The sequence below is a fragment of the Nuphar pumila genome, chromosome 1 (genome assembly GCF_984573655.1).
Source record: "Nuphar pumila chromosome 1, dmNupPumi1.hap1.1, whole genome shotgun sequence".
Classification (NCBI taxonomy): Eukaryota; Viridiplantae; Streptophyta; class Magnoliopsida; order Nymphaeales; family Nymphaeaceae; genus Nuphar; species Nuphar pumila.
In genome coordinates, this window is record NC_143249.1 from 165,581,495 (window position 1) to 165,608,879 (window position 27,385).

General features: G+C 35.6%; 1 protein-coding gene across 1 annotated transcript; it reads right to left on the reverse strand.

The window, feature by feature from the left end:
* Nucleotides 1-5,076: 5,076 nt before the first annotated feature.
* LOC149851195 (ATP-dependent Clp protease proteolytic subunit-related protein 2, chloroplastic-like) lies at nucleotides 5,077-26,988 on the reverse strand. The gene is made up of 6 exons (XM_090014021.1): nucleotides 26,872-26,988; nucleotides 26,651-26,788; nucleotides 26,431-26,547; nucleotides 26,264-26,332; nucleotides 26,070-26,165; nucleotides 5,077-5,302 (listed from the first exon to the last, which is right to left on the reverse strand). The coding sequence occupies exons 1-6, from the start codon at nucleotides 26,953-26,955 to the stop codon at nucleotides 5,165-5,167; spliced, it is 642 nt and encodes a 213-aa protein (XP_089870147.1). The 5' UTR covers nucleotides 26,956-26,988; the 3' UTR covers nucleotides 5,077-5,164.
* Between the last annotated feature and the right edge of the window lie 397 nt (nucleotides 26,989-27,385).

Below are 27,385 nucleotides of genomic sequence, written 5' to 3' on the forward strand. Positions count from 1 at the left end.
GATGCATCCACGTGTAGAGAATAGTGTAAGCTGGGACACTGGACTGTGCATGACAGCAAAGAATCCCAATCTTATCCTACTCTTTAGATGATGTTGGCACCCAATACTCCACGTCATTAGCCATTGTGAAGACTTTATCCGACTTTTTTTTATATTTACATGGAAAAACCACCCCACGAACAGGAACAAAGACCTAGCTGCGCTGGCTCTGCCTGTTGTGCTTACTATCACTGTCCTTGTAGTGTAAAATTCCACGGTCTGGCCTCTTACCTCCAAGAAGTTGCCACACTTCGGCTTGCGCAAGGGATGATGTTGCTTATGAGATTTGAACCTAAACCGCCAAACTAGCGTCATAGGCCCCATCTCACTATGCCAAACCCCTTTTGGGCAAAGACTTGATCCTGGATGTTAAGGTTCAACAATAGTGATAAAAGAAATTGTATCCTATGGGTCATGTTGTGTGCCTATTTATGCGATATTGAAACTTTTTAAAATTTTCAAATGAAAAGTAATCGTATTTTATCGCAAAAAAAAATTCTTGCAAATTTTTGTCTCATATAAATGCATGTTTACATTTTTTTTCTCGTTTGTATATGGAAAGAGCAATAACCCCAATCCTCGTTCTTCTAGAACCCCAACCCTCCCTTTGACTCCTATGAAAGTTATTTACTTCACCTCGTGCAAGGTTGCGGTATCATTCTCCTTCACTTATTCGATTAACTATTAAATTGAGTTCTATATAATGTATCTATTGTTTTGTGGTTTTTTCTTTTTTGTTACAATGTACTTTCCTCTTTTTTTTGTTTGGTTGTTGTTGTACATTTATTATGTATGTTTCGATGTTGTAGATGTTACCTTATATAAACATGTAACATTTGTCATCAGATTTATCGTTTAGAGTTATCTTTAGAAATTTTCAAATGTAGTTACTTATTTTTATCTTGCTTGTCAATATTTATCTATGTTTGATTGGGGTTGGAATTGACTGTGCAGAAGCATTCAATTTTTTAGATGTAGTTAGAGTTGACTGTGCACGAGCATTGAATAGGGGTTGTGAGAGTAGTGTGGTTTATTATGGGTTGTTTGGTTTTAGAGTTGTTTACTAAGTGATATGTTGTGTGGTTGGTTGGTGTAGGCAGTTATGATAGCAGCTGAAATGGTCATTATAAATTACTATAGCACTCAACAACCCCTTTGGAGATCTATAATGGACTCTAAAGATAATATCTCTAAGAGATTTGTAACATTCAGATGAAAGAATTAATGGTATATAAGTACACTCCAAAATTAGATGGTGAAGACATATGGATATATCTTTTATAATCAATGTTATATAGGAAAAACATTTGCATAACTTCTAGTAAAGTTGCATAAATTAACAATGTTGCTTGCTCGTTAGCTCGGTAGTTCGGTACGCTACTTGTTGAGCTATGCACGCCCGTCGAGGCGTTACTCTAGTTGGTTAAACTACTTGTGTAGTTCGCGGTTAGATAATAATTAGCTTCTCATGCTAGTCAATTACTTATACTATTAACATTATGCTAGTTATTACCTTTTGTGATATAACTGATACCGTATGATTGCTTATCCTATGATTGTTTATCCTGTGTAGCTTATAAATTGTTTGTGATGCAATAGCTTGTGCCTTACAATTAATGTAGTTACTTGTCAATAGACTGATCCACCCAATGGTACTTGTATACATATTACGAGTGTTGTTATGAATGTTTGTCTTATGCAATTGTTTTGCTTGACTGGTGGATAGAGTTAGTTACTTTTCACCTAGAGTATCTGTTGGATTGCTATAGTTGCTTGTTTAACACTATGATCCTTCCTGCTCTTGTATGTAGTTGTTTGCTTTACTAGAGCTTTGCTTACTCCATAGCACTTTTGGTTAGATCTGTTAGTCTTGCTTTTCCTGCTTGATCTAGCGATTATCATATTTATTGCAGCTTTTGTTCTTTCTTGTCTTTTGCACCCCTACTAGTCTGTTGTGAGACTGACCCATTCCATGTGCAGGTGGTGAACATGTTATACAGCTTGCGATGGCACGATGACGCGATGCATTCAAGGCAAGGCCCTTTCCTGACGTTGCGCTCCTGGAGATACTTTTGATAGATGTGGTATAAAGTTTTTTGGAAAGCATCTCTTTTGATTAGAACTCTGGATTTCTAAAACTGTATTACCAAAACATGGTTCTTCTTTTTATTTCCATAAAATATACACATGAGTTGCAAATCGGTTTATAAGGGTGTTTGTTTTTGTGTTGTAATGCGCCCAAGGTCTAGGGACTTGCTGTTTTGAACCTGATCTTCCGTTGAACTTATGTTTTAAACTCTGATAAATTATTGATTTCAAAGCTTTCAACCTTTTTCATAAAAGGTTTCAAGTCCACGATTTTGGGGCGTTACACTTTCTGTATGAATTCTTCTACTCTTCTATTGGATTTATTGATTCCTTTCTCTTCTTCTATGCATTCTTCTACATCCACAATCTGGTTTTGTTCATTTTCTTTGCCTTGCTTTTGTTCTCTATCATGTGCTCGTATATGTTGACAATCTTCTTCCGCAGTTCTACTTGTGTCGTCAATCTTCTCCTTTAGTTCTGACTATCATCCTTTATTTCCTTATCTCTTCTTGTCTCCATTTTTTCCAGCTTGGGTGGATAATCTGTTCTATAAGTTTCATCTTCAGCATTCTTAGGCAACTTGAATGCCCAACAACCGAGGATACAAGCAATGATACAGATGCTCATGCAAAAGTTGAGACATAAAGTGAGCTTCATCAGATGGGTCCTTCAAGAAAAGAGACAATCATGGTTTGCTTGAAAAATAGAAATGGGAAAGTTAGAAGTGTGAAGATCGTGAGCAGAGGTGACAGAGCGTTGGAGGATCCTTTCATGTCCTCTTCTCTGATCAACTTCACCACAGGGATGGACTGGGTTTTATAGGCAGGAAGGGTGAAGGTTAGTGTAGGAGGGAGTGAGTTTCCTTGGAAATTTTCCATACTGGATTATTTTATCTGTTCGTCTCTTTCCTCCACTTCATCAGAAGCGTCTGAGCAACGTTGAGAAAATCGAGTGATTCAGCAATGCGCAAGTTCAAGGATATACACTGGGCCGATTTTAAGCATACTTCTTGGAAGGTTCCAAAATGCCTATATGCTGATGAAACGACAAGGTTCAATTAAAGTAACTTTCCTGATCATTTCTAGGTCTGTGCCCCAAAACGCTTGGAAGTTGACCAAGTCCAAGAGCTTCATAATGCACGTCAGCGTGCTTGCTTATATAAGCCCTAGGAAGGACGAAATTTTGGGCAAGCCCAGCCGCTTTTTGTTGATTTTTTCCTTCTCTGAACTGAACTACTATTTCGTTATTTGCAAGAAAGGGGCAAAGCAAACCGATGAGAAAAGGAGGCCCACAATTTCTTTACAGATAAATTCTCGTAGGTTTGTCGATCGCCCATCCCTCGACTCGTGTTCGTGGCAATTTGACTTTTGTGGTTTTATAAGTAGGTAGGCCCTGCAAATCCCCGTCAGCCTCTGAACTTTAGGCCTACAAGGTTAGCCGCCATGGTATCTGTTTGGTTTCTTCACTCATTTTTCTTTTTCTTTTTCGACAGAGAAAGATGGGATTAGGCAGACCCCTACCAATTACACAAGCATACCATTTGGGGTTCGAACTTGCAACTTCCCAACACAAGGTGACGTTCTGCTTTGCATGAATGAATAGTGCGTGCAGTGATCGCGAAGCTCTCTCTCTCTCTCTCTCTGGGGTTTCATGTTTTCCATTCATGATGTTGGTTTTAATGCTTGATAATGAAGCTGATTACAGGTTCCATGTCCTTATATTATAATAGGGCAAACCAAAGCAAGCAAGAACTAAATAAGTATATTCAACAATGAAAAGGAGATCTAGAGAGAGAGAGATTCCTCGATAAATCTGTGTTCATTACTATAATGGTTTTCAAGACTAGAGTTATCAACCACTCAGACATCTCTCAAAGACAAGCCTCATTTTGTTTCCCTGAACAGAACATGGCCACACGTGTTGATACCACATTTTGTAGAAATATCTGAGGTAGGATATGAACATATTCTATATTTTTTTTTGACAGAGAAAGCTGGGGTTAGGCAGACCCCCAACCATACCATGGTATTCCAACTTGCAACCTCCCAACACAAGGTAGCGTGCACTAACTGCTCCTTCCAGACAAGCGGAGCCCTGTTGGTATGCACATTTTATATCTGGAACTATATTTTTATAATGTTTGCTGGAAGTGCAAGGGAGCCCCAGATTTCCTATAACTAAAAGAGAGAGAGAAGGAAAGATTCAAGCAGAAAGAATCAATCAATCAATTTGGCACTATATTTTGTTCACGGTTTTACCCTCGAGAGGCCAAACACGATTGGTTCCTGATGGTACGATATAAGAGAATGAATCAATTAACGTGGCGCTATCATCAATCATGGCCTTGTCAAAACCTACACAATGCGGTTAGAAAACATTCAAGATGGCACATCCCTACAGCAGTGAAAAGATCAAGGGGGATATGATGGAACAAATATTTGTGCATTAAGCACCTGATCACCCTCCATCTTGGGGACAGGGCCTGTCAGGTGCGGGACCCAAGACCTGATGGAGGGTGATAGGGTGATTAATGCACAAATATTTGTTCCATCATATTGCACCCGATCCGGACTCCCTACAGCACAACGTTCCTTGATGCTAGAGGGAACCCCCTGGGTCAAGATAATGCAACCCTCGCCATCCAACCATCACGACTCATCCCAAAAGTTTCAGCTTCTCATGGAGAGTTCGGAACTTCTGCAGTGACATTATATAAATGGGTTTACGCGTTGAAGGTAGCGCCATGACAATATTGATTCTAATGATTACTTGGGATTTGGACCAAAGTTCTATGGGTTAAGAGGCTTCATTTAGTAAATGCATTAGCAAATCCAACGCCATTGGCATTACTGTTTCCACCAGACCTACCGATGATGAAAATTAGGACGTGTATCTATCTAATAATGAAACAGGAAACTAGCTAAAAGTCAAAGTTGTTAATGCTTCTATCATTTGTATAGGAAAAAAAAAACATCCATGCATGCTGAGATCATTTTGATCACCAATTTTACAAATGCAGTCACTGCATGACAGGCGTTTAACCAAGGCCTCCTGCTGGTTGCCTGCGTGGAGGATCAGCCTTGGCACGAGATGGCCTGATTATACGATCAATCAGCCCATATTCCAGAGCCTCTTGAGCATTGAATCGCTTCATTCGACTAAGATCCTTGTGTATCTGCATCATCCAAATACAAGTGTGGATATAGAAGAGTTCAAATTCTAACATAGGTAACATGGAGACAAACAGATTAGTCAAGTGGTAAAAAATAAAGAATATATCCCACAGTTCATGATAGGGCTGCAGGTTTTGCAGTCAACTGAAAAATATTGTGTAAGGTACCTGATGCAATAGACGTCAAATCCCTGAACATCTGATGCTGAAAGGTCACTTGATTTTTATTATTTATGATCTATTGTTCAATGTAGTGATTTAGTATTTAATATAAGTGACGACTATGGGAACGGTGAAACCAAGTTACTTGTGCATGTGGAAACCACCAGTCTTGGCAGCAAAACAACAACAGTAAAGTGAAACAATTGAGTGAATTCCCTACTGCATAAGGCAATAGACTCAAGCATAGAGGCATTTACACAAGATGATCAGTGGATCTCTTTTCAGAAGAAAACAGTGTGGCCAATCCTGCAACAACTCATGAACTAATACTACCAATGAAGGTTTCTCTCATTCACATCTACATGGTTGCTAAATTCAGTTTCATCTACAAAAACGGTCCTCAATCTCATTCCTTCTCTTAAACTCAATTATGCACTCCAGCAATAGCAGATACCAAAAATTTGACTCAATACAAAACCAAGTCCTCTAATGCCTGAGCCTGAGAAAAACTCAGAAACCACATCAACATCATTAACAGGTAATATTACTTCCTCAATGTGAATCCCATTGTTGCTTGACTAGTTCTTGTAAGGCCCATCTAACCATTTTCCAAATCAATCAGATACCACATAGCATTTTGCAACATCAGGCTGCACCAAAACCATGTGTCTTGCACCATTCTTTACCATCCAGCACAGCATGCCATGGCCCCAACGTGCTTGTATCGGAATCAGATCAGGTCATGCTGAACATGAGCGTTTTTGCTCATGCTAACATCGTGGCCGTCTGTTTACATTTTGGATGAATGCCACGTAGTTTTGTTGACTTTTTAGCTTTTCAAAATACAAATCGGACGGCCACGATGTTGGCATGAGCAAAAACGCTCATGTTCAGCATGATCTGATCTGCTTCCGCTTGTATCATGGTCCTGTCACATGGGACCTGCATCTATTTCTCCTTAACCATTGCTGCCTCTATTTGCCTCAAAACTTTGGCCACCTCCATGACATAACAGAGATTGGGCTGCACCATGATAGAAAAGCAAGGTCTTTTCTCTTGAAGAGAAACATAACCAACAACCACTATGCAGATAATGAGCCATACCACAACAGGTGCATTGGTTCCATTCATCTAACTTCCATTTTCATATTCCAGTTAAACAGATACATAAGTGCATCACTTGACTACCCACTTAAACTTCGCCGGAACCAATATATGGGAACATCTATACATAATCAAAGGAAGCACTTAGGTGCAGTGGGAAGCCTGCTTGCTGGAAATTGTGTTTTGAACTAGGCAGTGCCTGCTTCCAAAACTGAAGGAAGCAGCCAGGAACTTGGCTAATGATATTATAGATGTGAATTTCATGAGATTGAGGTATCAATATGCCCAAATCAATGGTTTCTTAAATTTATTAACATTTGTTTAACATAGAAAGTACAATACATACTCCTAATGCTTATTTAGATGTGTGAACAAACCTTATAGAACATGCATTAACTTCTTAAATTTATTAACATTTGTTCAACATAGAAAGTACAGTAAATAGTCATAATGCTTATTTATATGTGTGAGCAAACCTTATAGAACATGCATTAATTTTTGCATAACTTTTTTCTTGCTATTTTTAGTACCTTGAAGTACAAAGTAAGAATATTGTTCACAAAGGTCATTCTTAAATCAAATAAATCATATATAATTACTATTTTTAGATGTTGCAAGTATGTTTTCATTATATTCTTTCACTCAAGTGATCTGAAGATTTCTTAATATAACTTATGGATTATGATTACTTTCACCATCACTTTGCACACAAATCCTATTTTTCTTCCCAAATTATTCTTCACCCTCCCCAACTCCTTCCCATTCATTTTTCATTATCGCTCCTCAAATCCTCTTAAAACTTAAATTTATCAGTTGTCACTTCCCGCCCCCAATTCCCATGTTGCTTCTTGCATTGGCAACTATTTACATGCCTCCCTCAAGTGATCTGAAGATTTCTTAATATAACTTATGGATTATGATTACTTTCACCATCGCTTTGCACACAAATCCTATTTTTCTTCCCAATTATTCTTCACCCTCCCCAACACCTTCCCATTCATTTTTCATTATCGCTCCTCAAATCCTCTTAAAACTTAAATTATCAGTTGTCACTTCCTGCCCCAAATTCCCATGCTGCTTCTTGCATTGGCAACTATTTACATGCCTCCCTCAAACAATCCCAATTAGCTTCTTCACTTATTTAGCTTCTCCAGCCAAGTCATCCAGAGAGAGACTGAACTTTTATACATTATTATTGTTTGCCCCACCTCAATGGCAAGCCAGCAAAGAAACAATGTTTCTTATAAAGATTGGTTGTTACGGACTTTAATAATGAAGAGATCTTAAGTATTTGTAATTATTCAGAGAATAGCTTAGTGAAAGTTGTAAGGAAACAAGGTCCTCCGAAGATATTTACCAAAACAACAAAGTGGACACTCAAAAGAGTTCCACCAAAGCACCAAAAGAATAAACACAATCCACAAAATGAGCTCACAAACAAATACCCACTAAAAGGGCAAACACAAGGAATAAAAATAATACTTTATTGAAAGACTCATGCAAGAAACATACATATTGGGGGGGGGGGGGGGGGGGGGGGGGGGGGGGTTGCCCCTTATTTATACACAAAGTTGGAGCTCCAAAAGGGAGAGTCGTTGGGAGTCCAACCCAACGACTCTAACTACTCGCATTCCAACTAAAAAACAAAAAGAAACATAACTAAACTAACCTAGTTACTATCCTAGTTATATATATATATATAACACTCTCCCTCAAACTTACGGTTTGATAACCGAAAGTTTGCCTAAGAGAAAGTGAAATCTAAGAGCAATGAGAGGTTTTGTGAAAAAGTCTATCAATTGATATTTTGAAGTAACATAGGAAAGATCAATGGTGCCACGTAGGTAATCCTTCGTACATAGTGACAGTTCATCTCAATGTGTTGGTTTCGTTTGTGGAAAGTCTAGTTGCTGGCGATGTAGATGAAACTTTTGTTGTCACATCATAGTCGTGATGCTCCATGAATTTGAACGCCTATATCAATCAACAATCTTCTCAGTCAGACCACTTCCATAGTGGTTGTAGCTATGACTCGGTATCATTTGAATTTTTTTGAGGCCATACAAAACCTTATTTAACCGAAGAACTTTTCTTTTAGGAATAATTATATCAAGCGGTGACTGCATATATACTTCAACTAATTTTTTATTTAGAAACGCATTCTTGACATCAATTTGATATATAGGCCATTTCTTTACAGAAGCAATGGCTACTACAGTTCTAACTGTGGTCATCCAAGCAACTGAAAAAAAGGTTTCCTCATAATCTATTCCATACTTCTGAGAGTATCCCTTGGCAACTAACCCAACTTTGTATATTTCAAGAGTTTCTTCACTCTTGGCTTTTATCTTATATACCCATTAACAATTTATGGGTTTCGTTCTTCAGGAAATATCTTGAACAGTCCAAGTATTTGAAATTCCACTAGAGGGGGGGTGAATAGTGAAATATGATAATGATCGATAAAATAAAATAATTAAGCAATAAGGCACAACACATAAAACACAGAAGTTATACTGGTTCGGTCAATATCCAGACCTACATCCAGTCCCCAAGCAAACCACTTGAGATTTCACTATAACATCCGAGTTACCGGATAAATAGTACAACACCCTCTTCCCAAGAGGTCTTCTTCTCTCAACAGAGAAGGGCAACACCCTCTTCCCAAGAGGTCTTCTTCTCTCAACAGAGAAGGGCAACACCCTCTTTCACAGAGGTCTACTTCTTTGAACAAAGGAGTACAGTGAATAAACAGAGTTACAATACTTCCTATAGAACCTTCAGAATGATATGAATGCACGAATGAAGGATTCTAAGAATGTTCTGTTTGTCACTCAGAGGATACTCTTTGTCAAAGAGCTGGACTTGACTTTTTCTCTTTTCTTTCTTTTTCTTTTTCTCTTTCTTTTTCAAGGCTCTCTTTTCAAATCACGAATAGAAAATTTTTCTCTTTGTAAGCTCACACGTCTATTTCATTCCTCTTGTTTGAATAGTTTATGTGTGTGTGTTTATATAGCTCATAAAAAGTAGTCGTTACATTTTGGAATTGTAACTTTTTGAAATATGAAATGTTATGTCTTTTCAAAAATATCTTTTAGAGAAGATCGAGAATGCCTTTTTCTAGAAGAGTAAGATAGAGGGTACACTAGTCGTTGTAGTGTTTTAGGTAATACATATTTTATGTAAGAAAGTCTATTTCTTACAATAGTACATTTGAACGTTGGGTTGTAGTTTTGTCTTTATTCTAATTAATGATTTGAGGTACATTAGTACTTCTTTACTTTAAATGAGTGTAAGTACTATGAGTGCTTTGAGATATTTATTTGTACATAGTCATGTCAAGTATGTTCTTTATGTAGTGTATTTTAAAGTCTCCAGAGAGAATGAGGATCCAAAAAGAAGGATATTTAGAAGGGATTTGTTACAGAAGGTATTTAATGCTTTGTAAAGAGAATGATGACTTCAAGTAAGTCGACATTCTATAGTTATGAGAAAAAGTAACTAGAGTCCTTTAAAAACATATTTTATTTGTTTTTCTTTTGTGTAGCCGATTTATGTTTTTGTCTTCTTCTTGTATTAAGAAATATTTTAAAGAAGATATCTTAAGTCTTTTCAAAAACATATTTTATTTCTTTTGTGTAGCCGATTTATGTTTTTGTCTTCTTCTTGTATTAAGAAATATTTTAAAGAAGATATCTTAAGTCTTTTCAAAAACATATTTTATTTGTTTTTCTTATGTAGCCGATTTTATGTTGTCTTGTATATAGTGTAAGGTATAATGACAAAATGTCTTTTTCATAAAAGGTTGTAAGAAGGTACAATTATTATATGACAAAATATCTTTTTCATAAAAGGTTGTAAGAAGGTACACTTGTTGGTTTTCAAAAAAGAACCTTTTTGAAACTATCGTATACTTTTGTGATATAGTATGTATGAATGAGTATGTAATATGCAATATGCAAGTTCCTGAAGGTTCTGTTACATATGACTCTAAAGGAGAAAAAAATCTTCAACTTGAGGTAGCCGATTTCTTCATTTGAACTTTAGGAAAGCATGGCTCATCAAGCTTTTTCTTCAAGGAGTATGATTGCACCATAGTTGTACTTGAATCAGGAAGTCTCCATCCTTATTGGGTGAGATATCCTTGCATCAAATACTCGTTAGATTTAAGGCAAAACATATTTAGTCATAATATAACATTATTTCAAAAGAACATATTATCATATCATACAAAATTAAATAAGACAGTGTATCATATTATGTGACATCAAAACCGAGTTTCTCAACATTCTCCCCCTTTTTGATAATGACAAAATATGCTCCCCCTGTCAAAAAGACATTATGCATAGAAATAATAATATGATAAAAAAGGTGAAATAATGTTTAAAGAGACAGGTTTTCTCCCCCTTTGTCATGGACAAAAAGGAGGGATCAGAGTAATAAAAAATTATTACAGACCAAATATAATAAAAAATGAGTCTATCTCGAGGGTGGAGAAGGTGAAGTTGTCCGGTTGGCACGATTCCGCTTGCGAGTCTGCTGCAACAGGGCTTGATTACGAAGGATTCGATCTTGAGTTTGCTCGATATCCATCATAGCAGAAAAGTAATTGAAGGAGGACAGTGGATCTGCTTCATCAGAGTCGGGCATGTGCAGGGACCTTAGATTGAAGGTGGTAGCATCGAGGACGTGAGAGGGTCGGAGGATGACTTCGTTGTGAAGTGGTACTTGGAAGTATTTGAGAATGGGAGTTATAAAACACCCAAAAAGAAGAGGCTCAAATTTCTGATAACGAATAAAAAGGTCGAAAATAATGGATGACCAATTTATCGAAAGAGAAGAAAGGATTGCGTAGATAAGAAGAGAGATTTTTCGAGGAACTAATCCCTGGCGGGGATGCTTGGGATAGAGGTTATGGAAAAGAATCTGGGCAAGTAGCTGAGCTTGAGGTTGGAGATTCCTCATGTGCCACGGAAGTTGGTAGCAGTTGGTGCAGAGAAGTATTTTTCGAAGTACCGATCGGTCGATTGGTACTATGGCGTTAAGGTCGGTACCGGTGGAAGGTAGATTTAGAATTCTACCTAGGTCGGAAGCATTGAAAATCATCAGATGTCCTCGGACTTTGCTGGTGATTGAGGTTTGTTCATGATCAGAAGAGAAGTTGGTATAAAACAGTCGAACTAGTTCAGGATAATAGGCGGCTGGGGATGAAGATCCTATGAGAGGTTTGAGTTCGGGGAGATAGGTGTCTAAGTCGAAGAACATGAAGTCGTCAAAGTTGATCAATTTTCCTTCATGAATGGGGCGAGAGCAGAGTGAGGTGTAGGTGTGAAACAAATCAGGATACCTTAGATCGGCGGAGGTGATCACATTGGTAGAAGAGGAAGCCATTTTCGAGTGTCTTGAAAATAAAGCACTAGGAGAGAAAGGAGCTAGAACCGAGAGAAAATTTGTATAAGGATAGAAAAGATCGAATGGAATGGTAAGAGATGAACCAATTGATTAAATAGAAGGAAGAAAATAATTGTTGATATGAAATGAGGAAATGCGTGAGTTGTAAAATAAGAGACTTGTGCATGACAAATCAAATCAATTTTGGAAGAAGGTGTATTATATTAGCATAGATATTAAGAAGGACATAGTTTCGAAATAATTTTTCTATATATGTAACAAATTTACTATGGGCAATCTTGTTGGATAGTGAGAAGAGTCATGAATTGAGTATGGAGTGTCATATTAAACGTAAGAGAAAGAATGATTCAAGAGTTTTTAAAGTTTTTCGTGAAGATCATGAAGAATAGAGAGTGAATAATGGCCTAATAAGAACAAACAACTTTTTCAAGAATTTACTTTATGTGAAAGCATTCCAAAATCGTGAAGAGGGAGTTTGGAATAGGACAAATATGAGAGTATGAGGAAATGCAATAATTTCTTATTTAAGAAGTGTATATTTTGATATACGTGAAAGGAGGGTGATACGGATATGTAAAAAAAATGAGAGTGGTCATAAAGGACACCAATCACTTGAAGTTGGATAGAAATTGTATGACATAAAGTGGAGTGAAGGACAAGGTTTTAATGAATCTCGATTGGAGAGAGATATAAAATATATGAGAGAGTCATGGTCACGGATGAAAAGGAACTTCGTATAATGTAGAGAGAGAGTTAATGTTTTTGAAAAGAGAATTTTCGTAAAAGATGTAAACCATGAAGAGATGATAATAGATTGTTCTTAGGCTATGATATAATAGATGATATAGTAAAAATTTATGTGAAATATAATAACTTAAGAGGTGGTACGAGAGGATAATCATTTGAATTTTGACTAAAATTTGAAAAGTAAGATTTCTCATAAAATAATATGTTATCATGTTGAAGGTGAATCAACTTATCGTAAGAGAAGTTTTCACAAAAGGACAATAAATAATAAAGGAGATATGAGATGAGTGATGTGAACAATGTCATGATAGCTTTTAATATAATTAGTTCTTATGGATATGAGTGAAAGGAGATAGGACAAAGAGTCATTATGGATGTGTACTTGAAAGATGACAAGTTGAAAGACATAAAGAATGTGTCTTATAAGAGTTTAGAGTATACGTGAATATGGAAACCTAGTTTGACTAACAAAAATCGATAAGAAGAAAAAGACTTTTAAAATAAGATTTTAACAAAACTTATAAGAAGTATTATATTAAGTGTGATTAATTTATAAGTCACTTAGTTTACATATTCCTAGTTCTCTTCTAATTCGTGTGAAGTCTTCATGTCTTAATGGTTTAGTGAATATGTCAGCTAACTGTTGATTAGTGGGTATGAATTCTAGTTTAATTATGTTGTTTAAGACTTGTTCTCTTAAGAAGTGGTGTCTTATTTGAATGTGCTTAGTTCGTGAGTGTAAAATAGGATTCTTAGATAGGTTTATAGCACTTGTATTATCACAAAAAATAGTTGTGTTTTCAAAATTTAAATCAAAATCTTTTAATGTTTGTTTCATCCAGATAACTTGAGTACAAGCTAGGCTAGCAGCAATGTATTCGGCTTCAGTAGTTGATAATGATACACAATTCTGTTTCTTACTGAACCATGATACCAGTGAGTGCCCTAGCATGTGACATGTTCCACTTGTGCTTTTTCTGTCAGATTTACTTCCAGCAAAGTCAGCATCACTGTATGAGATTAGATCAAATGTAGAGGATTTTGAATAGAATAATCCAAAATCAACTGTGTCTTTTAAATATCTCATTATTCTTTTTACAGCTTTAAGATGTGATTCTTTTGGGTTTGACTGGAATCTAGCACACAAGCAAACACTAAACATTATATCTGGACGGCTAGCAGTTAAATAAAGAAGTGATCCTATCATACCTCGGTATACCTTTGTATCAACAGTCTTACCATCTTCATCTTTGTCCAACACAGTAGTAGTGCTCATAGGAGTGGATTTTGAAGCAGTTGAGTTCATGTTGAACCTCTTCAGAAGTTCATGAGCATACTTAGATTGGTTGATGAAAACTCCATCCTTGGTTTGCTTAATATGCAGTCCAAGAAAGTAGGTGAGTTCTCCCATCATACTCATTTCAAATTCCTTCTGCATGGACTTAGAAAAATCTTCACAGAGAGTGCTGTTAGAAGATCCAAAGATGATGTCGTCGACATAGATTTGAACAATTAGGGTATGATTATCCACTACTTTGACAAATAGTGTAGAATCTGCTTTGCCAACAGAAAAACCAGTTTTTAATAAAAAGGTTTTAAGTCTTTCGTACCAAGCACGAGGTGCTTGTTTTAAACCATACAAGGCACGTTTGAGTTTAAAAACATGATCTGGGTACTGTTCATTTTCAAATCCTGGAGGTTGTTTTACATAGACTTCTTCATTTATAAAACCATTTAAGAAAGCACTTTTAACATCCATTTGAAATAATTTGAAATCCATATAGCTTGCATATGCTAAGAGCATTCTAATAGATTCAAGTTTAGCAACAGGAGCAAATGTTTCATCAAAGTCAATACCTTCCTCCTGGTTGTATCCTTGAGCTACTAGTCTGGCCTTGTTTCTTATAACATTACCTGTTTCGTCTAGCTTGTTTCTGAAGATCCATCTTGTCCCAATGATTGGATGATCCTTTGGTCTCGGCACAAGATCCCAAACGTCATTTCTTTGGAATTGATTCAGTTCTTCAGTCATGGCTAGCATCCAGAACTCATCAATGATGGCTTCATCAATCTTCTTTGGTTCAAGTTGAAAAATGAATGCCATGTTTGCAATCCGTTCTAGCTGAGCTCTAGTTTGAACCCCCTTTGTTAGTTCTCCCAAAATCTGCTTTTGAGGATGATCTTTGATATCGACAAAGGTTCTTTGGTGATCATCTTCATTAGACTTAGCTGTGTTATCTAAAAATAAATCTGTACTTTCAACATCATCATTAGTTTGTATATGAACAGATTGATCAATAGATTCACAAAAACTAACATGCATAGATTCTTCAATAGTATTATGACACTTATTGAAAACTCTGTATGCTTTACTATGACTTGAATATCCTAAGAATATGCCTTCAACAGATTTAGCATCAAACTTATCTAAGCTATCTTTTGTGTTTAGGATAAAGCATTTACATCCAAAGACTTTGAAGTAGTCTATTCTTGGAGGTCTGTCATAGAATAGTTCATAGGGAGTTTTATTTAATAAGGGTTTAATGAGAACTCTATTTGTTATGTAGCATGCAGTATTAACAGCTTCTGCCCAAAAAGATTTTACAAGATCATTGTGTTGGAGCATAGTCCTGGCAGATTCCTGAAGGGTTCTATTCTTTCTTTCTACTACACCATTTTGAGGTGCAGCTCTAGGGAAGGCAAAGTTATGAGAAATACCATGCAAGTTAAAAAAAATTTCAAAGAGTTCATTTTCAAATTCTCCTCCATGGTCACTACGGATTTTAACAATGGAACATGATTTTTCGTTTTGTAATTTTTTACACAAGATTTCAAACTGACAAAACGTGTCACTTTTGTTTTTCAAAAATATTACCCAAGTAAATCTTGAGTAATCATCTACAATGACAAAAACATATCTATTATGATTAAGGCTAGCTACCCTAGAAGGACCAAAAAGGTCCAGGTGGAGAAGCTCTAAAGGTCTTTTACTTGAGATGACATTTTTTGATTTGAAAGGAGATTTTGACAATTTTCCTAATTGACATGCATCACAAAAATAGTCCTTTTTTAAAAGATATGTTGGGTAACCCACGTACTAATTTATTTTTAGCTAGTTTGGACATGTATTTTGAATTGAAATGGCCCATTCTCATGTGCCATAGATGTTGAGTGTCATTATTAGCTATAAGACAATGTTCTGTGATGTTTTCTAGGTATAGTTCGTATATATTATTCTTTCTTATACCTTTTAAGATGATGTTTTCATTTGTGTCAGCTATGAGGCATGCATCATGATTAAAGCTAACATTATAACCTGTGTCACACATTTGACTGATACTTAGTAGGTTATGTTTTAATCCTTTAACAAGGAGAACGTCTTTGATAAGAGGTTTGTCTATGTTACCAATATTTCCAATACCAATTATCAAACCTTTGTTGTTATCTCCAAAGGTGACGGTTTCTCCTTCTTTATGATGAAGAACAGCAAAAAGGTCTGGATGTCCTGTCATGTGCTTTGAACATCCACTATCTAGTATCCATCTGTTCTTCTTTGGAGCCTGCAAAACATTAAGTAAATCTTCTTTTTGGTACCCAATCGGGTCCTTTTTTGTTAGACTTTGGAACCCATATCCATTTGGATTTGGGTTTGTCTATCTCTTTAGAGGAGTAAAAAAGATTATTAATATAATACTCCTTATTTGGTTCAGATGAACTTTTCACAAATGTGGTCTTTTGATTTATACAAGAAGGTTTTTTGAAATGAGAATAGCCAATCCCATTCTTGTAAAAGGAGACTTTATGAGAGGATAAGAGTTTATCCAAGTTCTCTTTACCTTTAGTAAACTTGAAAACCGTTTTCATAAGGTTTTCAGTTTTACTTTTTAGTTCTGAAATTTCTACTTGCATATCTTTAGTTTTGGAGCTAGTAGAAGAAATTTCAGATATAAGCAAAAGATTTTTCTTTTTCAACTCAGAATTTTCACTGCTGAGTTTTTCATTCTCTTGAGAAAGCTCTAAATTTTCAGATTTTAAAGCTTTATTTTTGAAACTCAATTTTCTAGATTCTTCAAATAGTTCTTGAAAAGCATCTAGAAGTTCTTCAAAGGAAAAATCAGAGATTTCACTTACCGAACTTTCGTTTGCCATGAAGCACATATTTGCAGTTTCGGCTTCATCATCACTTGACTCTTCACTAGTGGATGGTTCTGAATCATCCCATTGAGCATGCAGAGCCTTTTTCTTGAAGAACCTCTTCTTTGGTTCCTCAGTCTTGGACTTTCTTTTGAGAAGGGGACAGTCACGTTTTAAGTGCCCTGGCTTATTACACTGAAAGCACATGGGATCTTCTTTAAGATCTTTTCTTTCCTTGTGCCTGTTTGGAAGCCGGTTCCTTCTCATGAAGCGCTGGAATTTTCTGGTAAGTAGCGCAATTTCTGATTCTTTATCTGAGTCTTCATTCTCAGATAGGGCTGAGAAAGCTAGAGTTTTCTTTACTGGTTGCTCTTCTTCCCTTCTTTCTTTCATGTGGACTTCATAGGCCATAAGATTTCCTATTAAGTCGTCCAATGTAAGCTTAGATAAATCTTGAGCTTCTTCAATAGCAGTGGTCTTTCTCTCCCAATCAGTTGTGAGAGATCTCAAGATTTTCTTCACCTTTTCAGTCTGGGAATATGTTACACCCAGAGATTTCAGATCATTGGTGATGTTGGTGAATCTGGTAAACATCTCTGTGATGGGTTCATCTTTGTTCATTTTGAACAACTCATATTTTCTAACAAGAAATGATATTTTGGCTTCTTTGACTTTGTTGGTTCCTTCATGAATCACCTCCAAAGAATGCCAAATGTCATATGCAGATTCACATATAGATATTCTGTTGAATTCATTTTGATCAATGGCACAATATAAGGCATTCATAGCCTTTGCATTTAAGTTTGCCATTTTCTTTTCTTCATCAGACCATAAGTTATAGTCTGCGGATGGAGATGTGTATGGATGCTCAACAATTTTCCATACAGCAAAGTCTATGGATTTGAGAAAGATAGCCATTCTGCACTTCCAATATCCGTAGTTGGAGCCATTGAAGAAGGGGGGACGAGATGCGTGTTGACCTTCAATATCACGAGCATAAGAGGTAGATGCCATTTGTGCTGGAAGACTTGTTACGTCGAAACCAGCAGACCTGCTCTGATACCAAATGAAATTCCACTAGAGGGGGGGTGAATAGTGAAATATGATAATGATCGATAAAATAAAATAATTAAGCAATAAGGCACAACACATAAAACACAGAAGTTATACTGGTTCGGTCAATATCCAGACCTACATCCAGTCCCCAAGCAAACCACTTGAGATTTCACTATAACATCCGAGTTACCGGATAAATAGTACAACACCCTCTTCCCAAGAGGTCTTCTTCTCTCAACAGAGAAGGGCAACACCCTCTTCCCAAGAGGTCTTCTTCTCTCAACAGAGAAGGGCAACACCCTCTTTCACAGAGGTCTACTTCTTTGAACAAAGGAGTACAGTGAATAAACAGAGTTACAATACTTCCTATAGAACCTTCAGAATGATATGAATGCACGAATGAAAGATTCTAAGAATGTTCTGTTTGTCACTCAGAGGATACTCTTTGTCAAAGAGCTGGACTTGACTTTTTCTCTTTTCTTTCTTTTTCTTTTTCTCTTTCTTTTTCAAGGCTCTCTTTTCAAATCACGAATAGAAAATTTTTCTCTTTGTAAGCTCACACGTCTATTTCATTCCTCTTGTTTGAATAGTTTATGTGTGTGTGTTTATATAGCTCATAAAAAGTAGTCGTTACATTTTGGAATTGTAACTTTTTGAAATATGAAATGTTATGTCTTTTCAAAAATATCTTTTAGAGAAGTTCGAGAATGCCTTTTTCTAGAAGAGTAAGATAGAGGGTACACTAGTCGTTGTAGTGTTTTAGGTAATACATATTTTATGTAAGAAAGTCTATTTCTTACAATAGTACATTTGAACGTTGGGTTGTAGTTTTGTCTTTATTCTAATTAATGATTTGAGGTACATTAGTACTTCTTTACTTTAAATGAGTGTAAGTACTATGAGTGCTTTGAGATATTTATTTGTACATAGTCATGTCAAGTATGTTCTTTATGTAGTGTATTTTAAAGTCTCCAGAGAGAATGAGGATCCAAAAAGAAGGATATTTAGAAGGGATTTGTTACAGAAGGTATTTAATGCTTTGTAAAGAGAATGATGACTTCAAGTAAGTCGACATTCTATAGTTATGAGAAAAAGTAACTAGAGTCCTTTAAAAACATATTTTATTTGTTTTTCTTTTGTGTAGCCGATTTATGTTTTTGTCTTCTTCTTGTATTAAGAAATATTTTAAAGAAGATATCTTAAGTCTTTTCAAAAACATATTTTATTTCTTTTGTGTAGCCGATTTATGTTTTTGTCTTCTTCTTGTATTAAGAAATATTTTAAAGAAGATATCTTAAGTCTTTTCAAAAACATATTTTATTTGTTTTTCTTATGTAGCCGATTTTATGTTGTCTTGTATATAGTGTAAGGTATAATGACAAAATGTCTTTTTCATAAAAGGTTGTAAGAAGGTACAATTATTATATGACAAAATATCTTTTTCATAAAAGGTTGTAAGAAGGTACAATTATTATATGACAAAATATCTTTTTCATAAAAGGTTGTAAGAAGGTACACTTGTTGGTTTTCAAAAAAGAACCTTTTTGAAACTATCGTATACTTTTGTGATATAGTATGTATGAATGAGTATGTAATATGCAATATGCAAGTTCCTGAAGGTTCTGTTACATATGACTCTAAAGGAGAAAAAAATCTTCAACTTGAGGTAGCCGATTTCTTCATTTGAACTTTAGGAAAGCATGGCTCATCAAGCTTTTTCTTCAAGGAGTATGATTGCACCATAGTTGTACTTGAATCAGGAAGTCTCCATCCTTATTGGGTGAGATATCCTTGCATCAAATACTCGTTAGATTTAAGGCAAAACATATTTAGTCATAATATAACATTATTTCAAAAGAACATATTATCATATCATACAAAATTAAATAAGACAGTGTATCATATTATGTGACATCAAAACCGAGTTTCTCAACAGTATTCGCCTTTTCTAAAGCATCAAATTCTACTCTCATGGCTTTTACCCACTCAAAATGTTTCTTGGATTAAGCATATTTTGAGGGTTCTATATAAGAATGTAATAAATGCAATGTAAGCTTGATACTTACGCGAAAATGACTCATAGGACACAAATTTCTCTGAAGGTTTAGATACTCTAGATGACCTTCTAGTTTGTATTTCTAGATAGTTTTCATCATTCGTATATTTTTCTAGGGCACATGAATATTGAATATAGTCCTGATTTTGAGATTGTTCTTTACTTATCTCATTAACATAACATTTTTCTCCACTTACCATATCATTCTTGATATCCTGATCTTCATCACAATCACCAAACTTTGGAATTAAATCCAACATAAATGAATACTCAGTTATTTCTTTAGGATTTTCAAATTCAAAGAATTTTTCCTTTTCTAAGAAAAACACATTTATTGAAACATATAATTTCTTATTTTTAAAATCAAATAATCCATAGCCTTTTTGGTTATTTGCATATCCCAAAAAGACACAAGAAATGGTACGAGGAGAAAGTTTATCATTTTTATCAGTGAAAACAAAACATTTGCACCCAAAAACTCTTAATTTGTAATAATCAGGAGTAAGTTTAAAAAGTTTCTCAACTGATGATATATTTTTCAAGGTGACAGATGGCATTCTGTTAATAAGATAAACTGCACTCAATGTGGTTTCGGCCCAAAACTCTTTAGGGACTTGATTTGAAATAAGTAAAGTTCTTGCGGTTTCCATGGTGTCTATATTTTCTTTCAGCCAAGCCATTTTGTTGTGAAGTGTAGGGACAAGATTTTTTATATGTAATACCATTCGATTCCAAGTAATCTTTAAAATCCTTTGATACAAATTCTCCTTCTCAATTAGTGTGAAAGATAGAGACATTGTTTTGAAATTTATTTTTGACCAATTTGTGAAATATTTGAAAATAAGAAGACTTCAGACTTGTGTTTGAGAAAATAAATCCATGTGTATCTAGTAAAATCATCAACAACGATGACATAATATGCAAACTCACCCTTAGATACAATAGGTGTTGGACCCCAAATATCTGAATGCACTAACTCAAATGGTTGTGTAGAGACAAAAGCAGAGTTACAGGAAACGCCAAAAAAAGTGGGGAAGCGTGTTTCGGAAGTGCGAAACGTGGCGCTTCTGAAACGCACTGGGAAGCATAAATTTTTTTTTGGAAGCACGGTTCCCCCTTTTTTCATTTTTTTGTATTTTTATTTTTTTTCTCTTTTTTCGCTTCCGGTTCGCTTCCTAGGTCGCTTTCGGTTCACTTCCGAGACAATTCATGATTCGTTTCTAAGTCGCCCCACGCTTCCTAAAAGTTTGAAAGTCCCTCATTTTCCGCTTCCTCTTCTCGCTCCCGCTTCCTCGAATGGCAACTCTGGACAAAAGTTCTTTCTTGAAATGACAATCTTTTCATTTTGCCAAGAATACAATTTTCACACAAAATTTTCAAGATTACAAAAAAAAATTCATATTTAAAAAGTGTTAGATTTTGGATACATTAGAATGGCCAAGTCTTTTATACCATAAATCCAAATCCAGTTTCTGAATATTAAAACAAAAGGTATTCTTAGGTATTTTTAAAAAATCCATGTAGTATAAGCCTCCTTCTTTATGGCCTTTCTCAATCAGCTTCCCTGACTGGCAATCCAGAACTCGACAACCAATAGAAGAAAAAGAAACATTATACCATGGTCAGATAATTGGGATGCAGACAAAAGATTTAGGTTTAGCTTGAGAATATATCTAATTTTTTGAATACAAAAACCTTTTGAAATATTTTCAAAATTTTCGGTTCCCTTTATCTCAAGGGATGTCCCATAAGCAGTAAAAACATTTGACTCGCTTGAGTTACGACATTCAGATAGAATATCACCATTTGGTGTCATATGAAAATAGGCACCTAAGTTAAGAAGCCAAAGAGACTTACCAGGGTCAAAGATGCTAACAAAAGAGACTGACGCTCTAGTTGATGAAGCTTCTTTGAGTAGTGGTTGAAGAGCCTTTACAAGTCGAGTCAAGGACATTCTTGTGTAGCTTTGAACTCACTTGATTCTTATGCAAGCAAGGCTACATTATTCTCATAGGGTTTCTTCAATTTAGGGCAATAAGTCTTGACATGTCCTGGTTCACGGCAATAATAAATAATTATCTTCTTCTCAAACTCATTGCCTTATTTTTCATAGTTACCATTGTTGGATCTCCCATAATGTGGTGGTTTATAAGAATGGACATAGTTTTCTGGTCTAAACAAGGCTAAGACCGAATTATCATCTCTTTAGACGTCTTCTTTTTTACTCTATTTTCCTCCATACTTAGATCTTCAATAGTATCCTCAATAAAAGGGATTTTTCCTCTATAAAGAAGAGCCGATTTAGTAGACTCAAATTTCAGTCTTAGACCATTGATGAATTGATAGAAATGCTTTGCATCAATTTGCTTTTAACGGAGTTCTATTTTTTCGAGATAATGCCATTGTGGCTCAAGAAGAGCCAACTCATTCCAAAGGTCAAACAACTCACTAAAGTATTCTCTAATATTTTTTCTCCTTGAGTCATAGTACGTACTTTGTCTTGCAAGTTGCAAATGTGAGCAATATCTTTAAGAGAATACATTCTCTTAAGATAGTCTCATGCTTTATTTGCATGTTCAAATTTAGCTAGACTGGAGCACTTCTTGATATCAACACTACTAATGAGCCAATACATAATCTTGGTATGCCCCATTATTCATTCTTTCCATTTTTTTCTCGTAAGTGACCATAGCCTTGATCTCTTCCGCCTCCATAAGAGGTACTTTTTCTCCTTCTATCTTAATAAGAATTAGTTTGGACTTCAAATCTGACCCATCCACTAATCTCCATGATCATGCATAATATTTGCATGTCATTCATCTCTATTTATGTGTGATCCATGATAAAAAGTGCATTAAAAACCCATCTTTATTGTTGTTTTTGAGGTTTTGGTTTAAATAGAATTTTTGGAAAAACATCGCATTTTCTGATCCAGCCCTGCGTTTTGAGTGTTTTTATTAGTTTAGAGTTTTCTTAATTGTAGTTTAGTTAGGTTAGGCTTTAATTAACTAATTTTAGTTTGTTTCAGAATATTTAGTTTAGAAAAACATGTTTTCTAAGCAGAGACTATTTTGGAAATTTTTGAACAATCATTAGACACTTTTTGAAAAATGTGTTTTTAACCTAATTTTTGGATTTAAATAGGAGATTAAGAGGAGGGGGGTGTCTCCCACCTTGAAATTCACGCCCCCCCTCTGTCTCTTCTCTCCTCTTGTTCTCCTTTCTTTCTCTCTCCCTCTCTCTGTTTTCCCAGACGGTTTCTTCTTCTTCTTCTTTCTTCCACTTCTCTTCTTCTTTTTCTTTCTTTCCTCTACCATGTTTCCTCGTTGGCGTCTTCTTCTTCTTCTATCAAGGGGTGCAGCGTGACCCACGCATATCGTGGAGAGGCCGCTCTTCTTCTCAATCCTTTTGTCGGAGGCGAGCCATTCGGTAAGTCTCTTCTCCCTCGCTTCTTTATTTTTTCATATTTAATTAGAATTCAATTTAGTTAAATGCATCGAGTCTGTTTTAGCATGATTCATTGTTCGTTAAGCGCATATAGATTCGAATAGGACTCATATTAAGATAACATCTAGTTATTCATTTTTTTTTCTCTGGTGTTTTAGTTTAGGTTTTTTTAGCAAACACGCAGAGCAAATCTTGATTAGATCTGATCAGGATCGTTGAGAAAACCATCGTGTCCAGTATGATCACGCTAGTCGGCTAGAACCGAAACACCCAAACCGAGCCATTGGAACTAGGTCACATGGTTAAGTTGAACCGTGCATCGGTGAGAACTCAGATTCGGAGCAACCAAACTCAGCTCACACAGGTCTAGCACATACTCGGGTGACATTGCGTGTGTAGTAACGTTTAAAAGAAAAGGAAAAAAAAGAGGGATAAGAGGGTCTTGACGTTTGTCCAGCTGGTGTGTTTGAGTCAAGTAGGCTAGTATTGCATGTAGGTCGGTTTATAAACAGATTTTTTAGTCTGCATTATGGTCGTGTAATTTATTTATTCATTTAGATGTCATAGTGTCATGGTTAGTAATTCTTGATTTCTTGCACAGTCGGGTATTTCTTTCGTTATTGATAGTTAGTAGCTTTTGTAAGGTTTGTTAATAATTAGTTTGTAGTTATTTTATTGTGGCATTTAGTTAGTTTAGATCATTTTAATCCATAGTGTATGGTTTTCTTGTTTTAAGTTGTTAGTTATTAATGTTAAAGTAGTTAGTAAATTCTTGATTCTTGTAATATCGTTAAGTTGTTAATAGTTGTCATCAATTAGTTCATAATTTGTTAAAGGTTGTTTTGCTATTTCGGCCTCTAGTGTAGTTAGTTTGTTTACCTTGTTTCAATTCTTGTTTGTTGAATTTTGTTGGGGAATCAAATAGTAGATTTTGTTTAGTTTTGTCTCTTTTTTGCTGTGTTTTGTGTTTTTATTTTGAAGGAAAATGTACAGATGTGCGGTCAGCCCCTTTTTGAGCCCTCGAAGTACCTTCTGAGGTCCCTTTAGGCCCTCAAAAGAGCCCCTCAGAGATCCCTCAGAAAGTCATTTATCAAACCATACAAAAGTGAACAAAGAGGCAAAGAAGGGTCACAAATAACAAAGGATTCGAAGCATTGAAGACCCTTTCTTTTATTTTTAGATTAGGGTTTATTTTACTTTATTCATTTAATTGGGTTTGTAATAAAGTCGTTATTCATTTGTTTAAAGTCCTTCGTAGAGGGTTGCACTCTTTTCCCTTATTCATTCAATTAATTGATTTTTTGGCAATAAAGTGTAGTTAGATTGTGTGCTTGAATACGAAGTATTTTTCCGTTCCCTGAGATTGACCTGGACTTCACCACTCGTGCGAGCCGGTTTTTATATTTTTGGTGTCGGGCTTTCACTTGATTTTATTTAAAAATATCGTTTTAAAAATCATTTTCCAAAACTTACACCACTCCACAACCCTTTCCCCCATATAATGCTTCATGATTGAAGACCATGTTACAAAGTTTGTGTCAATGAGCTTGATGGGTTTTAGGGTGACATTATCATTGTCATTCATGTTTACACGGGCTAAGAAAGAGAATAGAAGATTAAGAGGAAGAAAAAAAGAGAGGAGATAATAAGAAAAGAATTGCGAGCACTCCACCATCAAGAGAGTCTTTCCAATGAAGAGCACGAACACATGACCACTTCACTACCAAAAAAGCGCCTCTAATGAACAGCACAAACACATGAACACTTCACCACCAAGAGGGCACTACAATCTCACAAGCACTTAAATGGATTTTTCAAAAAAAAAATTATCTCTTCCAAATCTTGAGTAGCACTCTTACCAATACACCAAAAAATCAATTTGATTTCAAAGCTCTGATACCATGTAAAGAAACAAGGTTATTCGAAGATATTCACCAAAACAACAAAGTGGACACTCAAAAGAGTTCCACCAAAGCACCAAAAGAACATACACAAGTCATAAAATGACCTCACACACAAACACCCACTAAAGGGGCAAACACAAGGAATCAAAATAATATTTTATTGATCAAGACTCTTGCAAGAAACATACATATTGTGGTGGTTTTGCCCCCTATTTATACACAAAGTTGGAGCTCCAAAAGGGAGAGTCGCTGGACTTCCGACTCTATGGGTTGACTAGTCTCATCCCAACTAAAAAACAAAAAGGAACAAAACTAAACTAACCTAGTTACTATCCTATATATATATATATATAAAACAAAAGTTTAATACTTTCCTCTGACCACATTGAAATTCCAAACCAATGTGACAAGCTGAAAGTATATATGAGAACAAAAAAATTAAATGAACTCCATCAAGAGATATAGTATATACTATTTGACTTTGTAAAAAATTCGGACATAGACTGTTAAAACAAAAGCGAAGAGAAATTCAGTGAATTTTTCATCAGAAAGTCTAATGCATGATCTGCCATTCATAAAGGCAATTTGTAGCATAAAGGTGTGCCAAGAAGAGTGTTGTTACAGTTGCATTAGTCGGAAAAAATATTGAAAGAAAAGATAAAAATAAAAAAAGATAAATAAATTTTTCATCATAAGGTAAAAATATATACTATAACTTTATAAAATTGCAGGGAAATAGAACTCATACTTTCTCCACAGGTTGGCCAGTCTTTGCAGCTAGTTCTTGAAACAGATAGTCCCTGATTCTAAGGAGCTCATTGGCTTCATTTTGAATGTCATCGGCCTGTTGAAACAAAAAATAGAGACCACAGTAGATGCTAAGGGAATTATTGAGACAAAGTATGAATGGCTCCAACTCAGCAGATAAAAATTTCTTCAGACCTGACCACGAGCAGCCCCAGCAGGAGACTGCAATGCAATTCTTGATAGAGTCATGGCAAGGCGACTACCCTGTTTAATGAAGCATGACAAGGATAAAAAATAAAGGTGGTTTCCGAAATTTGATTTCCTAAAGTTTGCATAAAGGATTTCTCAAATAATAGTGGGACCTTTTCTCCAGCTACAAGAAGAAACCCTGCCATATTATAAGCATAGCCAACACACCTCGTGCCAACAGGACTTTTCAAGCTCTGTATGGTATCATATAATGCCATGCTGGGGGTTAACTGTCAAAAGCACCGAAGAAAAAAAGGAAAAGAAATCATTGATGAACATATGTCCATAATTTGATATCTTAAAAGAACCTGCTTAGCATAAACAAAAACTCACATCACCACCAGGACCATTGATATATAAGTACAGCTTTTCAGAAGACTCCAAACTATCTAGGTAGAGCATTGTAGCCAGTATCTGATTACTGAACTCCTCATCAATATGTTGCTCAATAAAGATGACACGCTCCCTGTACTGCAAGTAAAATTTTCCAAAGGTCTAAATTATCCTGCAACATGTAGCATCAAAGATATGTTCAACTGTGTGCTATTACTTACAAGTGCGTTCCACAAGTCAACCCATTGCCATGTACCTTCACCAGGAGTTCTGTAGGGTACTCTGGGTGTGCCTATTGGCATCATCCTAACACGTGCACGTGTTGCTTTCCTGTTTGTAAGACTGCTCCCAAATTCATAGTCAGATATCAATTTTTTTCTTTTCTTTTTTTGTGAGTCAGAGAAAGAGCAGGCACCATGTTTCAGCAAGTCCAAAGCAATTTACCAGAAAATAGGCAATCCAGGCAGATGCACACATATAAAGAAAATATTGGTTGCACCTAGCTACACCTTTCTTTCCACTAGAAACCATCCATTTTTCAAGTTTTCTTGATTTTTTTTATCAATCCCTATAGATACGATCTACATTAGTTTGTTCAGTCAAAAAATGCTTTGGATAATTTGACTGTTTTGTTTAAACAGTTTTTTAGAGCTTCAAAAATCAACAACTCAAAATGCACCAATAAAAATTTGTCTACACCAAAACTAGTCAATCCTAGTCAAACCACGTCAAATG

What these genes read in the sequence shown, in the direction of transcription:
- LOC149851195 (XM_090014021.1), bottom strand. Translation starts at nt 26,955, where the DNA reads ATGATGCCAATAGGCACACCCAGAGTACCCTACAGAACTCCTGGTGAA. An exon ending in TCAATGGTCCTGGTGGTGAT is followed by an intron (nt 26,548 to 26,650) that starts GTGAGTTTTTGT and finishes TGCTTTTGACAG; the next exon opens with TTAACCCCCAGCATGGCATT. An exon ending in TTCTTGTAGCTGGAGAAAAG is followed by an intron (nt 26,333 to 26,430) that starts GTCCCACTATTA and finishes TTCATTAAACAG; the next exon opens with GGTAGTCGCCTTGCCATGAC.